The sequence below is a fragment of the Pogona vitticeps genome, chromosome 1 (genome assembly GCF_051106095.1).
Source record: "Pogona vitticeps strain Pit_001003342236 chromosome 1, PviZW2.1, whole genome shotgun sequence".
NCBI lineage: Eukaryota > Metazoa > Chordata > Lepidosauria > Squamata > Agamidae > Pogona > Pogona vitticeps.
The window spans coordinates 85,290,630-85,308,892 of NC_135783.1; the positions used below are offsets into that span (position 1 = coordinate 85,290,630).

Genomic DNA, 18,263 nt, shown 5'->3' on the forward strand with positions numbered 1-18,263 from the left:
ACAGACAAAGAAAAAAAAGGTAAGAAAGAGAAATGGCAGTAGCAAGATTTCAGGCAGTATTTCACATACAGTAACTATAGACTGATATCATGCCTAAATAGAGTGTAGAGTTGTAGATGGAACTGTATGTGTCCCACTTTCTCAAAAATGCAACAAAGTCTATTTTTGGAATGAAGAAAGCTCTATAGAACACCATTTGTGAGAAATGCTCATATTTCATGTTGTGTTACTTTCTGAATAGCATAATTAAAAGATGCCATTTGACATTAATAGCTAGCTAGATAGCTCAGGGAGTTCAGTATCTGGCTGCAGAGCAAGAGGTTAGGAATTCAATTTGCCACTGTGCTTCCTTTGAGTCCAGCCAGACTATGTAGCCTTGGGCAAGCTGCACAGTCCTATGATGGCCCCAGAAGAAGGGAATGGGAAGCCCCTTCTGTGTACTCTATACTTCGAAAACCATGGAAAGGACTGTTATCAATCAGAATTGACTTGACAACACACAATTATTATACTATTATTTGACACAGAACATATCATGTGTCCCACTTGGAAGTCCCTCTCGCTATCAGGTGGGAGAATGTGCCAACTGCTTGGAACAGTCAGACTAGGAAAATAATACCACTCTAAATACACCCAGTCATGTTTGATTTGGAAAGCAAAACAGGATTGGGCTTGATTGATATCTGGATGGGAAACAGAGAGAGAATTCCAGGGATTTCCAGAAAGGACTAGGAAAGAATGCTAACTGAAATCCTGCAAAGTTGCTAACAGTCACATCTGACAACACCCGCCTAGATGGACTAATAATTTGACTCAAGAGAACTAACAATGTATGTTCCAATGTAGAGGAAACACCCTATGTTCCAATGTTCATAAGAAAACTTCATAAATTTCACTGAAGTAGCCAATCTGGATTAAGGCCTCTTGATAATGTTGTGAAAGATATAATGTTAGATATACCACGGGATTTCCTGCATTCTTGTTCAAAGATATTGCTGGTGGAAGGGGCCTTCCATAGGCAAGAGATTTTAATTCATTCCTATGTATGTATATGCACATGCTATATTTTTTATATCACTTTTCAGCCAATATTGGTTCTCAGAACAGATCATTAAAAATGTATCATTCGCAAATAGTTCATATAATTTGGTTTTCCAAATTCTAAAAAATAGATGAATGAACCTTTACACTAGTATAAAATAGAAATAAATGTGTTGATATTATATATTTGTTTTGTCTTCCTTCCTTTTTCTTTTGTTAGTTGCCTCTAGGAGCATATGATAAAAAACAAAACAAAACCATGACCAGATAAAAAGAAAAGCATTGGTAAACGATGTTATATATCATACAAGCATCAAGCAGAGGGTTGGACTTGATGACCTTATAGGCCCCTTCCAACTTCACTATTCTATGATTCTATGACACATCATATAATACTGTTTTATTTATATTGTACTGAACTGATTATTTCATCTGTTTGCAGATAAAGGATTTTTAAAAATTTCCTTTTATTTTATTTTAATCATTTTTATTCTTAAATTTGGTTTTTACTTTGTTTAATGTGTTCTATGCTGATTGTTAAGCACTACTTAGCAGTAGAAAAAAGAAGTGGAAATGAAATCTAATCCCAGTAATAATGTACACACATAAGTGAGTTGAATTGTGTTGGACTGAATTGTTTGTGAACTTATTTACACAGAAAAAAAGCAAATAACACCCCCCCCCCCAAGAAAACACTTCCAGGTACAAACTGAAACAGAAAAACACACAACAATGCATCTTATAAGCTAAAGCTGAAATGATTTAAGATCAATTGTCCTAAATTATTAAAATCTCTCAAGATCCTCCAGCCATCATTCTGTACCCTCACAGTTAATGTTGGATGCCTAGAGATTACAGTATATCTCAATCTTAGAACATGATTGCTGCCACATTATTCCAAATCATGAGAACAATTTTATTTATTTTCAGCATCTGCCTGAAAAAGAACTCTTGGATCTACTTTACATGTCAGCATTTTCCCAAAAATACAATTCCGCTGGAAGCTATGGGTTTTGCTGGTTTTTTTTTTTGAGAACGTTTCACTAAAAATCCACTATACTATTCTATGTTTTAATAAGTGGGAGCAAACATACCTCATGATCCTAACAAACAAACACCACATAATTCTGTGTAGCAAGGGATGGGTAGGTTTTTCTTTTAATTAAATAAAATTTGATAAAATAGAACAAGGGTCAGGGAACTTTTTTATCTTTTACCCCCCAAAAAATTTATATACGCCGACATTACCCCCTTGATTCGAAAGGAAGGAAATCATACATTATTTGAATTAAAAATATTATTGAATCTACACAGGCTGTGTACCGAACTAGCAGGATGCACCAAATTTGATAAAGATGTGCACTGTTTTTGCTGGAACACTTTGCGCTCCAGCCATGGTGTGGTATAGGGCAGTGGTTCTTAACCTTTGTTACTCAGATGCTTTTGAACTGCAACTCCCAGAAACCCCAGCCAGCACAGCTGGTGGTGAAGGCTTCTGGGAGTTGCAGTCCAAAACTCCTGAGGAACCCAAGGTTAAGAACCAGTGGTATAGGGAGTAGTAAGGTGTCCAACGTGCCTAGCAAGTTGCATTAAATTTTTGCTAGCTTGCAGAGGATCATTAGTGGCTGCCAGAGTGGTGCTAGCAATGGCATGCTTGCTAGAGACAGCTAACGCAGAATTGGGGGGGGGGGCTTTCCCTACCACTTTAATCATTCTATGTGTGGTGTGCGAAAAGGAACAAACCAGGCTAAAGGTCATGTCACCCACCCTGGTGCCACAGCCCAATATCAAAGGACCAGTGTGCTTTTTTTATCATCATCAATGGAAAACTCAACAGTGGCCAGAGGACTGGAAAAGATCAGTCTACATCCCAATCCCAAAGAAGGGCAGTGCCAAAGAATGCTCCAACTACCATACAATTGCACTCATTTCACACGCTAGCAAGGTTATGCTCAAAATCCTCCAAGGCAGGCTTCAGCAGAAAGTGGACTGAGAACTCCCAGAAGTACAAGCTGGATTTCGAAGAGGCAGAGGAACTAGAGACCAAATTGCTAACATGCGCTGGATTATGGAGAAAGCCACAGAGTTCCAGAAAAACATCTACTTCTGCTTCATTGACTATGCAAAAGCATGGCAGAAAGTGAGGACTTAAAGAACCTCTTAATGAGGGTGAAAGAGGAGAACGCAAAAAATGCTCTGTAGCTCAACATTAAAAAAAAAACAAGATCCTGGCCACTGGTCCTATCACCTCCTGGCAAATAGAAGGGGAAGATATGGAGGCAGTGACAGATTTTACTTTCTTGAGCTGCATGATCACTGCAGAGGGTGACAGCAGCCACAAAATTCAAAGATGCCTGCTTCTTGGAAGCAAAGCCAGACAGCACCTTAAAAAGCCACCCTCCCCCCTCCTTAATTCAGTTTCTCTTTTGCTTGACTGCCTGTTCATTTTCAGTTTTGAGTCAGTCAGTCTGTCTGTCTGTCTCTCTCTCTCTCACACACACACACAGACACACACACCATTTCCTCCCTCCCTCCATTTTCTACAATTACATACATTTAAATAAGCCTGATGAAGTCCTCGGTCTCTCGCACCTTTCTTTCTTCCCTCCTTCCCTTGCTTGTTCCTTTCCCACCTTCTGCTTGCTCGCATTCACTTCTGGAGGAAGCAGTCATTCAGATGCCCTGGATTGGCTGATTGCCTGGGGCTAATCCCCAGCTGTAACCTATTAGGGAAGCTTATCTCCCCGATCTCTGAACAAACAGAGCATTTAGAAGTCCCCTGCTGCAAGGAAGGAAGTAATAGGATGAGGTGGTTTACAATTTGAGCTTGGCTGCAGAGGGTGGGGGTGGGTGAGAGGGTGGGGGTAGCACTCTGCTCCTTACCCCCAGGATTTTCACTTTTACCCCACTTGGGGTAAGTTACCCCTGTTCCCCGACCCATGAAATAGAACATACACAGCCATAAAATAGTTATAAACCACGAAACCCCACACAGTAAACATATCAAATAGTATTATTAGTTAACATAATACATCTTTTCATAAATCAGCATGAGTATCTGGGGGGGCACTAAGATTACAGTACTGAACAAAAAGAAAGCCAGGTTCTATAAAATGAGTCTATAGTGGAATTCTAGTACAGTATCTCAGTTATGAGTGGGCAGTGAGTTTTTCCTCAAAACTAATTTCCATACCCTTGATTCTCAACCATCCACTGAAATTTATGCAGTTGTCTTCCAACATTGAGCAATTGTTTGTCTAGTTGCTACAAGGAATGGGTAGTTTCAAGATAAATATTTTATTAGGTTGTTGCCATGATAAATAGCACACCATGTAGTGGATACCAAATGCTAAGAAGGAGTAGGATCATGGAAACACACCCTAGTACTTCAGAACCTGCCTCTAGGTGTAGATGTGCTGGATGGAATGTCAAGCTAGGAAGTGCTCAGTATCCATACCTACAGCCAACTGCCCAAACCATATCAATACAACTTTTTTCTTTCAGGCCAGTACTCCCCTTCTTCACCTTCATCAATACTGACATTCTGCAGGCCCTGTTGACTTCAGAGTATCAGATACTAGAGGAATCACTCAGTCTAAAGATTTGTGTATGGCTTTGGGGGGGCACATCTAACAGGGCGTTTCTGTAGCTGGAAGATGAGTCTAGAAAAACCCTGTTACTTGAAACAAAAAAGCTTGATTCGTGCTCAGCTCAGTTTCCCGGTTCTATAACCAATGGATTTGGACTTTTTAAATTCCATTAACTTAAAATTTAAAAATCATAATTTGATTTTCACCTATATTATGGTTTTGTTTGAATTACAAGCAAAGATGCAACTCCTTCATTTCAGCATTTATAAAATAACACAGAGCCCAGCCCGGTCACTGGCCTAGAATACAAAATACACAGCCTTCCCACTGGCCTTAACGCCTCCACCAGATTAAAACCCACAGTACAAGCTACCATTAGAACCATGTGGTATTTCTCTACTGCTATGTAGTGACGCCACATCCCATAATCTGCTCTTAAATATGCCAGAAATAATTTTGACAGTAATATTTGTTCAGCTTATAGAAAATAATCATGGTGCAGTCATAAAGTTCACTCCATTAGACAGCAATTTATTTACTGTTCTTTATACCACTTTGAATGCTTTTCCTTTGAAAAATCTTAAAGCAGTTTACAACAAATATCTAAAAATAATGAAACAATTTTTTAAAAAAACATTAAAAGGCAGGACACTAAGTGATATCAAATCTCTGAAGGATGGCTGAGTATAAAAACAAGTATTTAATTGGCATTGGACAGTAATGATACATAAATTTCAAAAATTAGTCTTTTAATACATAGAGATGTGTGACTTAGGACCAAGCAGAAAACTGGAGCTTTTTAAGTGATTAAAGATGAATGAGGTGAAAAAAAAAATACTGCCTGGCATCTTTTGTATTACATGACAATTATGGGAATATAGTTTGACGATGTTGTTTTAAAGATTAAAATTTAATTTTAATTGGTGATATGAATCAAGCCTTTTTTACTTTTCATTTGCATCATGATCTAAATTGCATCAGCTGAAATTAAATCACCCTGGTAACCAGATTCAGTAAGTCAACAGTGATAGGCTACCTTCAATATATAGTGCTTTTGCTGCTGATACTATCACTAGTGTTTTCAATTGATCTTTTAAGAGGTATTGGAGGCAGTAGTCAATCCTAAGCAGAGAAGATGAGACAAACTCAGTCAGAATACTGATTTGTATTTCAGCAGACTTCTTTTCTCTTTGAATACATTAGATTTTATGAAAGTTTATTCGCAGACCACAATTAAGGCCCAAGCATTGGCTATGAGGGAAATTGGCACAAATGCAACATGGCCCCCTCCCTCACACCCATCATAATCTCATCTCTTACATAAAATCTCATTATTTGTTTTTATAATCAGCCATCATAGTACAGGTAAGCTTACATACCTGTTCAGATCAAATATTTAACAGTGGGTACATGTGGGAGGGACGTGGTGGCGCTGCGGGCTAAAGCGCAGAAGCCTGTGCTGCAGGGTCAGAAGACCAGCAGTCGTAAGATCAAATCCACACGACCGAGTGAGTGCCCGTCATTTGTCCCAGATCCCGCCAACCTAGCGGTTTGAAAGCATGCAAATGCGAGTAGATAAATAAGCACTACCTTGGTAGGAAGGTAACAGCGTTCTGTGTCTAAGTCGCACTGGCCATGTGACCATGGAAGATTGTCTTCGGACAAACGCTGGCTCTATGGCTTGGAAACGGGGATGAGCACCGCCCCCTAGTCTCGAACACGACTGGACAAAAATCGTCAAGGGGAATCTTTACCTTTTACCTTACATGTGGGTCTACAGAATGAGAATGACCAAGGATACAACCCGTATAGCTTTGGCTTTAGACCTGGGAAGAATAGCTCAGACTGCAGGTTGTAGCCTTAGTCACTCTCATCCCATAGACCTTAGTAAAGTACAGATACGTTTCTGCTAATTGACAGCCTCCTGAGAAAAACACATTTGATGGATCCATACTGGTTTTAAAAGTTTCAAAATTGCTGATCAACTCATTCTCTTTTCACTACTAGGACTTGTTTAATAGGGTTGCAGTCCTAAATCTGACAAAACATCATGGAGTGAAAACATTTGCTAATATAGTTGCGCTGCATTATTACATTGTTATACAAACCGTTGCACAAGAGAATATGCAAACAGCTGTACAACAGGGATGCAAATCCCTCCTTGTCTCATTTTCGCAGATAAGGATGAGGTATTGCAGAGGATGGTGAGGAATTTTATGAGGCTTTTGTACATTTCAGTAAGATTGAATCCTACTCAGGCAGCCAGTCACCATGGGAAATTTACCTGAAGAGAAAGGTCTTCACCTGCTGGCAGAAGGAAAGCAAAGATGGGGGCAGTCTAACTTCCTGTGGTGGGGACTTCCAGAAGTTGGGAGCAACAACTGAGAAGGCCCTATCCTGTGTTCCCACCGAATGCACCTGTGAAAGTGGTGGGACTGAGAGAAAGTCCTCTTCTAATGATCTAAACACCCAAGCAGGCTCATAAAGGAAGATGCGGTCCTTGGGATAGCTTGGACTTAAGACATTTAAAGCTTTATAAGTCAGAAACAGTGCTTTGAATTGTGTCCAGAAATGGATCCGCAACCAGTGGAGCTGCTGTAACAGGAGAGTTATACGATCCCTGTAACCAGCTCCAGGTAGTAATCTGGCTGTGACATTTTGGACCTGTTGAAGTTTCCAAAAACTTTCCAAAGGCAACCCCATTTGCCATAAAATCTGATGCCTCTAAAAGGAGTATTTTCATTCCCCAAGTATAATAAGATTTTTGTATATCAATAGTAACAAAACCCCTGTTGGGGGCATAATAAAGGAAGTACAAAGTTGACCAGCATAGGTCAGGAACATCATGACTTAGAAATGATCCCATCTTACAAGCTTCTACAGTTGACGTGTGCCACCCCATTCTTTATTCATAGTTTCACAACACCTTTTAGTAATGGTATCAAGTTTCCTCTTGTATAGCAGATACACAGAAAGTCCCAGGTTCATCCTCTGACAGCTCAGACTTTTAAAGAAAGGGGGTCAGGTAAAAAAAAGTCTCTGATAACTTGTAGAGATATTGATGATTACAGTGAGAAGTACTACATAGATCAAAGGGAAATAACAAATTATAAGAAAGAGAGAGGGCATAATAGAACAAAGAAGAAAATACAACTGAAATTGAGCTTTCAGATTAACAAAAAAAGTTGGAATTATGATAACCTGAAGATATCTATTGTAATAAGTTTAGTAAAACAATATAACAACAACAACAACAACAACAACAACAACAACAACAACAACAACAACAACAACAACAACCTTAGAAAATGCAGAGCCGAAAGGGACCCTATGGACCATTGAGTCCTATCAATGAAACAGTGGGGAACAGTATTCTCAACTTCTGCCTAAACCACCTAACTAGGCAGTAGTGTATGCAATGTAAGATGTGTCTTAGCTACTCAGTGTGATATAGTGGATAGAGTGATGGACTAGGATTCAGGGTTTGAATCCTTGCTTGGCCATGGTATCTAGTAAAGCATTCTTTAAAACTGTCATTCATCTTGAAAGCTCTATTAAGTATGCTATAAATTGATTCTCACTTGACAACACACAACACATACAATAAGTATCTTCCAGTATAGTAGCTGATCTCCTTTCAGCTTCAACAAAAAAAGAATTGGGTATTTTATAGAGTCAATGGGATCCAGTAATCAAAAAGTAAAGGTTTTGTATCCCGAGAAATCAGTCATTAAGTCTTTCAATAGACTATTCAAGGAAGAACTGTATAGAAAGCAGTAACAGAACAACCAGAAGCTAGAAATGATAATTTTGGATAAACTATAATTTGAAAACTGTTTTTTAAAGCAAGAATAAAGGGTTTCGAAATAACACAAATGATTCAGTATTGCTGTGACTGTTGAAAAGCTGAGGGGAATACAAAGTGCCCTTTAACTCCTCGGAGAGCTTTATCTTCTCAAAGGTTTTATTACTTTATAACTAAACTTGTCGGGATAAGTTTATATTGCTTGATTAAATCCCTAGAACACAATCTAGGTTACAACATTTTGTTAAAAGAATATGATCAGCCCTCACTGCAAGATGTGGCACACAGGGAAAAGGATGAGTTGTGATGGAAGGGCAGGTTTTTCAGAGAGGCTCTGGTTAGCAGCAGTAAAAGTCTTTAGAAAGGAAACATATATAGGAGGAGATGAAAACAAAATACAGCACATGGCTGGAAGGTATGGGTTGTGCTAGATTTTTCTGAAAACGTCAGTTGGGTCCCTTGGCTCAAAAAGGAAAAAAAAGGCATGGGGGCAAAGGCCAGGCTGTCGACAGATTGAAGCATGGGAGCTGGGCTGGCTGATTCCCTCTTCTACTCCTCCCCAATCTGAAATGTGATGAATTATTAAGCAAGCAGTTTGTTAGGCAATTGAATATTACCTGCAAAGTACCACTCATCTCCTTGAGGCAAACTGAAAGCTGACAGAGTCGAGCCAATTAGACCGACTGTCTCCTCAATGAGTTGTGACCTATCAATGGTAATAGCTTATTATGATGATAAATGAACCCATCTCTCAAACTGAAGCACAAGCACACAGTTCAGCAGTTTCCCTGAATCATGGGGCCGTTACCTCACAGCTTTGGATGGACAGGAGTGACAGCAACAAGAGTGGATGGCATGCATGAATAGACACAGATTATTGTTTTACCCTCCTGAATATATTTAGTTATTCTCGGTGAAGCATTATTTTCTTTTCCTTCTTAATGAATCTGCCTGAACATTCTCTATTTTCTCTGGCAATATAAACACAATTCTCACAATGTACAAACAGTATCCCTATCCCATGAGACAGTTGGATGGATTTCTGATGCCTACACGCCTGCTCAATCTTCACAGTCTCAGAGGGATGCAGCATTTGATTACTGTAGAATATCCTCCAGTCTGGCTGAAAAAGTTTACTTTATTTCCTTTTAATCCAATTAGCACCTTTAATTGCTCTGCCAAAGATAATCTTCCTTTAGAAAAGTGAAAGGATTTGGGGGTGGGGTACATTAAGCCTACTTGCTTTCCCCATGATTCCAACATATACAAGTCTCAGCATATTTTCAACACAGAGAGACTTTGAGAACCTACTTTTAAGAAAGGTTTCTTGACAACAACTATGGCCAAACTACCAACAACTGGGAAATCATTCTGGATTTATTTGCCTCTTTGCATATTGTTCCTAGAGAAAACTGTTGCAACAACAAACACATCCATCTGCCCTTCCCCTGTGTAAGCTGTTTTTAAAATACCTCTTGGTACATACCTAAGAATTTTTTGTTTTAACAAGAAATATGTAACAGGGAATCAAGATGGTTGAGGTTGTCCACACCTGTTGCAACCATTGCACTTCTGTGGTAGGCAAAACAGAGCCATGATATTGCAAGCAGTCCTCCAGATCTTTCTGTAGCCCTGGGCATGCCTTCCTGAAGTGTCTAAGACTCCCAAACCCCCCATTGGGATGTTATGTTTTTTCAAAAATTGTTTTTCATTTTTTCACATTATGGGAAGTCAGTGTGGCCAGGACCAGAAAGTGGTTCCTAGATGCAGAAAATTGACCCCTGAACCCATGGAGGTTGCCCATCTCATCATAGGTAGACTACTGTTTTGTTGGTGTTCCAGCAGTAAACATAATGATGCTGGAATGATAGGCATGCATCCTTCTACCTCATTACCTATCTCCTCAGAAGTCTCAGTCAAGTAGAAACTCTGAGGTACTAACATGTATTTAAAAACACACATCTGACATCCATAATTCATCAATTTCCTGCTGAAAACAGAGCTGTTATGTAAAAGTGGAGTCTCCTGGAAACATTTCTTTACTGGCCATGCCAGGCTCTTCCAGCACAAACTAAAAACAGTCTTGTGGTACCTTAAACACTGACTCATTTAAGCAGCTAGGCAATGAAAAGTAAATCAGTAAACATCAAAAGAAGATATAGGTTATTTATTGCATTAAAAGGAAAACTCAGCAGTGGCCAGAGAATTGGAAAAGATCAGTCTACATCCCAATCCCAAAGAAGGGCAGTGCCAAAGAATGCTCCAACTACTGGACAATTGCACTCATTTCACACGCTAGCAAAGTTATGCTCAAAATCCTACAAGGAAGGCTTCAGCAATATGTGGTCCGAGAACTCCCAGAAGTACAGGCTGGATTTCAAAGGGGCAGAGGAACTAGATAGAGACCAAATTGATAACATGCACTGGATCATGGAGAAAGCCAGAGAGTTTCAGAAAAAATCTGCTTCTGCTTCATTGACTACACAAAAGCCTTTGACTGTGTGGACCACAGCAAACTATGGCAAGTTCTTAAAGAAATGGGCGTGCCTGACCGCCTTATCTATCTACTGAGAAATCTATATGTGGGACAGGAAGCAACAGTTAGAACTGGTCATGGAACAACTGAGTGGTTCAAAATTGGGAAAGGAGTACGGCAAGGCTGTATATTGTCCCCCAGCTTATTTAACTTATATGCATAATACATCATGCGGAAGGCTGGACTGGAAGAAACCCAAGCCGGAATTAAGATTGCCGGAAGAAATATCAACAACCTCCGATATGCAGATGATACCACTCTGATGGCAGAAAGTGAGGAGGAATTAAAGAACCTCTTAATGAGGGTGAAAGAGGAGAGTTCCAAAAATGGTCTGAAGCTCAACATCAAAAAACCTAAGATCATGGCCACTGGTCCCATCACCTCCTGGCAAATAGAAGGGGAAGATATGGAGGCAGTGAGAGATTATTTCTTGGGCTCCTTGATCACTGCAGATGGTAACAGCAGCCACAAAATTAAAAGAAGCCTGCTTCTTGGGAGGAAAGTGATGACAAACCCAGACAGCATCTTAAAAAGCAGAGACATCACCTTGCCGACAAAGGTCCACATAGCGATGGTTTTTCCTGTAGTGTTGTATGGAAGTGAGAGCTGGACCATAAAGAAGGCTGACCACTGAAGAATTGATGCTTTTGATTTGTGGTGCTGGAGGAGACTCTTGAGAGTCCCCTGGACTGCAAGGAGAACAAACCTATCAGTTCTAAAGGAAATCAACCCTGAGTGCTCACTGGAATGACAGATCCTGAAGCTGAGGCTCCAGTACTTTGGCCATCTCATGAGAAGAGAAAACTCCCTGGAAAAGACCCTGATGTTGGGAAAGTATGAGGGCAAGAGGAGAAGGGGATGACACAGGAGGAGATGGTTGGACAGTGCCATTGAAGCTACCAACATGAATTTAACACAACTCCAGGAGGCAGTGGAAGACAGGAGGGCCTGGCATGCTCTGGTCCATGCGGTCAAGAAGAGTCAGACATGACTTAATGACTAAACAACAACATTGCATTAAAGAGTTAAAGATTGGCAAGTGGTAGTTTTAATTGCATACAATATTTGCTTATATCCATCAAGCATGTGTCAAATAGAACTCTCTCCCTGCCAATATTTTTTACAAATAAGTATCAATGTGGTACCATAAGCAAGTCATCTAAAGCTTCTTCCCCACTTAACAAACATCTGATTTGGACATTTGAAAGGACATTGAAATCCAGAGTGCAAACAGGACTTTCTTCTTAGCCATGGCTTTACACATGAAGAGTTTTGAGTTTCTGTTTTACAAAAAACGTTGCTGATTCTGACCATATCTTATCCCTGGTTTTTTCTCTGGTTACCACCAGCCTCTTTAAACATTCATCCATCTCATCTCCCTGCAGAAGATTCTTGTGTTAAGGTGTCACCTACAACGGCACTGAGAATTATGCATGAATCATACTTCAATGCCTGAGTCTGGACAACATCCTCCACTGTATCAAAGAGTAGCAGACTAATTTAGGAGGCACAGGTCAGGTTACATGGATCACATAACTTCAGCCTCCATCACTTTGCTACTGTTTGGCATTTCCCAATATCCACTATCTCTTAATTGATTAGCGGCAGGCTTCCACCCCATGTAGAAGAAATAGCATTTTCAAGCTTAGGGAAGAAGGTTTTAAGATTTGTGATACTGACCCAATTTGCCTCAAGAGACTGGACAAAGGAAAGATGCTTATTTTTAACCTCAGCCATAAAAATAAGTGACCATAGTTAGATGAACCAATAATATTATGGAAATGAACCTTCCACTGTTACAGCAGAAACACTTCTGAAAATGCAGTATCTGATAAATTTTAAGAGCTAAAGTTTACAGATTTGTATCTGTTGAAAATGACAGGTAGAACATGCTAAATATACAGACTTCATTGTAGGGGTGTTGCTAAAACTTCTTAGAAGACCCGTATCCCTTAGCTGATTAGGACTGTTTGGATCATGGATGAATCTTGTTTATCCACATGAAGAGGATACTGAAAAATCTGTAGAAAAATCCTGTCACAGTTAACAATAATGTTGTCACAGTGACAGGAGACTAAATGTTGCATATACATATGTGAGTCAAGGGGAGAGGTATTTGTATTATTATGACCTGTTCTAAGCTGCCTCAACAATTATTTGATTGAAAGGTGGAATATACATATTAAAAATACATTAACGAAACAAAAGGCAGGAACCCTGCTGAAGATCTATGTGTATAAAAGGCAAATTGTGGAACTTACCATAGCAAATTGTGGCTACTTAAGAAGCTGCCAGTTATCTTATGATGCACAACAGGAGCATACTTAGTAACATACTTACTTCAGTAAGTGCCAATTCACAGTTGTGAGCTACATAATTAAACGTTCACATGTAAGAAACACCAACAATTTCTGGCCAAAATATTCATGGGACACCAGCTCTATGATCAGTGATAGGCTGTGTATGTCTGGAACGTCCTACTATATAATAATGCCAGAAGAGTAAATGAACAGCAGAGACAGCAATGGCTACATATTGAAATGTGAGTCAATACTACCATGGGCAATAAATTGCAGCAATTGCACGCATATTGTAGGGATTATTGTATTTGAAGCACTGCTAGGAAAACATCATCTGGAAATGCTGGTGTAATCCAGTTTCTGCTATTTAGAGAAGTGTTTTATTGAGTTTACAAATAATAATCTGCAACATTCCATTTCCATAGCAATACACTAAATCACCTTGGCTAAGTATGTCATCATGGCTATAATTTACATGATGCAACATGACAGTTAAGATGTACTATGGTAATTTGTGAGTGCTTTCAGTATTACTGTAGTATCAAAAATTTATATGGTTCAGTTATTAAGGCAAATTGTTTCTTTCAGGCAGAGATGTCTGACAGTAAACCAAAGTCCTTCCAAATTACACATGGAAAAATGCCTTCCACATTCAGATAAATTGCACATGGCTCTTCCACTATTTTGCTTCCTGAATAAAGGGAAGAGAGGGATCTGCCATAAGCACACAAGAGTTCATTACCTATAGATGGAAAGATATAAAACCTTATTCACGGTGAATGGGAATCTATAGCCTTGAACAAGATGTCCATATGTTTTGGAAGAGATGCAGTTTAATCTTTACTTGCTCACTTACCTTCTGCCATACTGATTTTCAGCCAAGAGGAAAAAACTAATGCAGAGAAGCTTTCAGAAGCTACCTTGGGAAATGTTCCTGGAGTTTCAAATAAACTACATAATAAGTAAGAACTTAAAAGGAAAAAAAGAAGGCTTCTTGTGACAACCCCAGACCTACTGGAGTATACCACCCTGTAGTTATGCTGCCACCAACCATTCCCTATAAGGAGTCACACAGACCAGGAATGGATTTTACTAAACAAAAGAACAAGGTTTATTGAAATAACAAACAAGGTAAATAAAAGAATCAGGTAAACAGAATACTGTAACGTGGCATAGACCCAATCATATACATACAACAGATTGGTTCACACAGAACACTTTAAAGTAAAGCCCAGACCCTGAACCTATCAGTTCTGGCTACCTAGATAGAAACCTGAACCTATCAGGTATGTACTAACTGACACACAGTTGTACTCAGTCTGACACACAGACTCCAACTCCTCACTCCTCACACAAGCTCCAAATATATATACAGTACAGCTCCTCCTCCCTGATGTCCCGCCTTCCACTCCCCATAGGATGGAACTTTCCCTCCAAACCCATGACAGACAGGTACAATCAGTGCTGTATGTGACACTTCTCTTTTCAGATTCCTGACATTTCAACAGTGCAGACAGCTTCAAAGCCTGGTGCTGCTGTTCACACCGATACTCCAATGCATATACAGTGGTGCCTCGCTTAATGATGTTAATTCGTTCCAGCAAAATCGCTGTAGAGTGAAAATGTCGTAAAGTGAAAATAAAAAACATTGAAATGCATTAAAATCCGGTTAATGCGTTCTAATGGGCTAAAAACTCACTGTCCAGCAAAGATCCTCCATACGGCAGCCATTTTTGGTGCCTGTATAGTGAGGAATCCGTCCCTAAGCACAGTGGGGAGCCATTTTGAGCACCCAGCGGCCATTTTGAAAACCTGACAATCAGCTGTTTTGATCATCGTAATGTGAAGAATCTATTCCCAAAGCAGGGAACCAATCTTTGCAAAGCGAAAAAAACCCATTTAGACCATCGTTTTGCGATTACAATTGCAATCGCAAAAACATTGTCATGAAGCGGATTCATCGTAATGCAGGATAATCGTTAAGCAGGGCACAACTGTATAAAAGTGTCTATCCAAAGGTATATAGATGTACAGCTACAGTTTAGAATGCTGTGGCATAAGTGACTGTGGTAGTAGACTGGTCATAGAAGAGTAGAACCAATGCTGTGTATACAGAAAGAAGCAGATTTAATAATTACTCTAAATCTTATGTTGATGATTACTGATTTACTTTCCATTGTCCACTTATGCAAATGTTCATGGTTTATTGTTTTTCCTGTTTCATAGGTTGCTCATAGCTTGACTATATGATTTTATGGTTTTTCATCAGTACTGTATCCGACTTTGGGGTTACCTGAGAAGTGGGTAATGCATTTTATCCAACAAAACTAGCAGAGGTGCCCAGCTCTACAAGAGATAGAAAGCTCTTAGTCCACCATCTATCACCATGTTTCACTTGTTTTTTCTCTCATCCTCCTTTTCAATTCTGACTAAGCTTTCACTCTAGCCACTCTGGAGCCTGTCAGGACTCTTTTTATCCTCACTTGCCTTCCCCTATCTTACTAAGCAACCAGAAGATCCCCATCTCTTCCTTCTCCCCTTCTCTTTCTCATTTTGAAGAGTTTGGGAAACACTATGCAGGGCCACATAGAGGCTCTCTCTAGAGAAAAAACAACAACTGCTTTCTCTTTGCTGGTTGGAGATGTTAGGAAAGGATAAGAAGGCAGGGTTCCTAATAACTGAAGATGGTATTGCATGCTCCAATGGGATTTTACTTCATCAAAGAGAATTAATCTACTTTAAAAACAAATAAGCCAGAAGGTTCCCTTGGTATACATGCCAAAATTAAGGTATCTATGTATCAGTCTTGGAACAAAGCTCTTGGATTCAGTGATGTTTTCATAGAAGTATTAACACTAACAGAAGATCATCATCATCATTGTAGAACTGAAGGATGGCTTAGATGTTTCAGTAAATCATCTAAACACACCTGAATCAATGAAAATAAATGTAGTAAATAAAATTTAGATGACAGGAGTAATTTCTGAAATCTGGCTGAGATCCATGTTTATTACATTCACACACACACACACACACACACACACACACACACAATTTTAAAAAATCAGTTGCTTATAATAACTACAGCATTAAAAGTGTAATGAAGAAGTTTAATGAACAAAAACAAGACTTTGATCAGAATACAGAATACGTATTGATCTAGGGAACCAATGGCCAGACTCATGATAAGGCATCACACTGATAAATTGGACTTAACCTTCACCTAATTAGGGAGGATATGGCAGATATATGTCAATTAAGGTCCCCTGCAAGAAATGGTGTATGCAGTATTGTTCCATTCCATTGGCAGATATTCAAGGCTGAGGAGTGGTTTCTTCACATGAAATCTTCCATTCCCTCTGGACTAAGGATGCATACTGGCATCATGTATATTACTGTGGTGATAGCTTTCTGTTGTCTATATTTGATATTATTTTAATAAAATACACTTTAAATTTTTTTAAAAAAAGAAGCTTTTGGGTAATGTGAGATCCTCCAAATATTGATGGGGTAAAATTCCCAGCACCCCTCATCACTGGCGTTGCTGTTTAGAGTCGGCTACACTAATAATTAAAAAATACATTTAGAGGGCTACTTGTTCCCCAAAACTGTGCGGGCTGAGCTAGTATGTTTTCATGACATAGTATAATTTCATAGAGAGCTGCCTGTCTTAGTATCCAGCTCACTGTGGGGTGGGGGTGGGGGAGATGTGTAGTCTGTATATATATATTTTTAAATTATAAACTGCCCAGAGAGTTCTTTAAGCACTATGGAGTAGTATATAAGCAACACACGTTGTTTTCCTTTTTTTGCTTTAATTTATCTGTTTGAAGCAGAGCTGCAGCATATGTATCCCAAAAAACATAGCAAGATGGGTCAGCTTGTTAAGCATCTGCGTGGGTTTAAACAATGCAATAAAGTATGTAAATATTTTCTTGGCATACTGTATCTGGAATCCTAGAGTCCATGCCCTCAACTTTCTCACTTGCCTTACATATTTGCCAATACACTTCCTCAACTTGTGATCATTTTTCAACATCTGTGGAAACTAAATGGGAAAGAGCTAGCAAAATGTGAAGGTGTAGTAAAGGAGTTAAGTCTGCTTGAAAGAAACACATTAGTTGCACAAAATAGATGAACTATCCAATAATGCTACAAATTATATGAGCTTTCCTAACACCTGACACCAGAGGCTACCAGGAGGTTGTGAGAACAGGAGCACTTTGATTAGTCTCCTTAACCCTTTGCCTCAGGTCTCCCTGGGATTCTCTGTATGCCTATGTCAGTTGCTTTTAGCAAGCAATTTTGCCAGTCAAATATCTATCTGACAAATGATAACTATGCAAAAAAAGACTACTTGCATCTTTCACTATTAATAAATCAAATTAGCACTCAGGCAAAGACCATCTGCACTTACTTTGTTGCCCAAGTAAGGACGGGGAGCACTCCAGTAATAAACCTGCTGTAGAACAGTCCTTGCATCCATGTTGTTGATGCTTAGTTGTTGGGGTCCATCAAAGCTATCCTGCTGAGGAGTAACTTGAGCGAGACCAGCTACATCTGTCAGGTACCAGCCATTCATGTCTGTAATCTATGGTGACCAAAGAAAACATCTATTAATATCTTTTTTAAAATAAATAAATAAATCTGCAACAGCCTATTTCCTTTCTCCTTTCCTTCCTTGCTCCTTTTTCTGTTCATATTCATAAATTTGGATAAATTCCTGATTAACATAGAGTCATGGCCAAAAATTTTGGCACCCTTGCAATTCTATCAGAAAACGCAACCCTTCTCTCAGAAAATTGTTGCAGTTTCAAATGTTGTGGTACTCACATGCTCATTTCTTTGGTTTGTGTTGGAACAACACAAAAACACAGAGAAGAAACATCAAATCTGATACAATCCCACACAGAAACCCAAAATCTCTCACCTTCTTATGAGGATAGATACATGCCCACCCACTACCCGCCCCTGATGTTGCTGGCTTATAA

The 18,263-nt window shown here is 39.3% G+C and overlaps 1 protein-coding gene across 1 annotated transcript in view; it reads right to left on the reverse strand.

Moving 5' to 3' along the window:
• LAMA2 (laminin subunit alpha 2) overlaps positions 1-18,263 on the reverse strand; it is a 535,204-nt gene that overhangs the window by 292,600 nt on the left and 224,341 nt on the right. Inside the window, exon 12 of the mRNA XM_072996866.2 lies at positions 17,690-17,863. Within this exon, the coding sequence (XP_072852967.2) occupies positions 17,690-17,863 (174 nt within the window). The remainder of the gene's footprint in view (positions 1-17,689; positions 17,864-18,263) is intronic.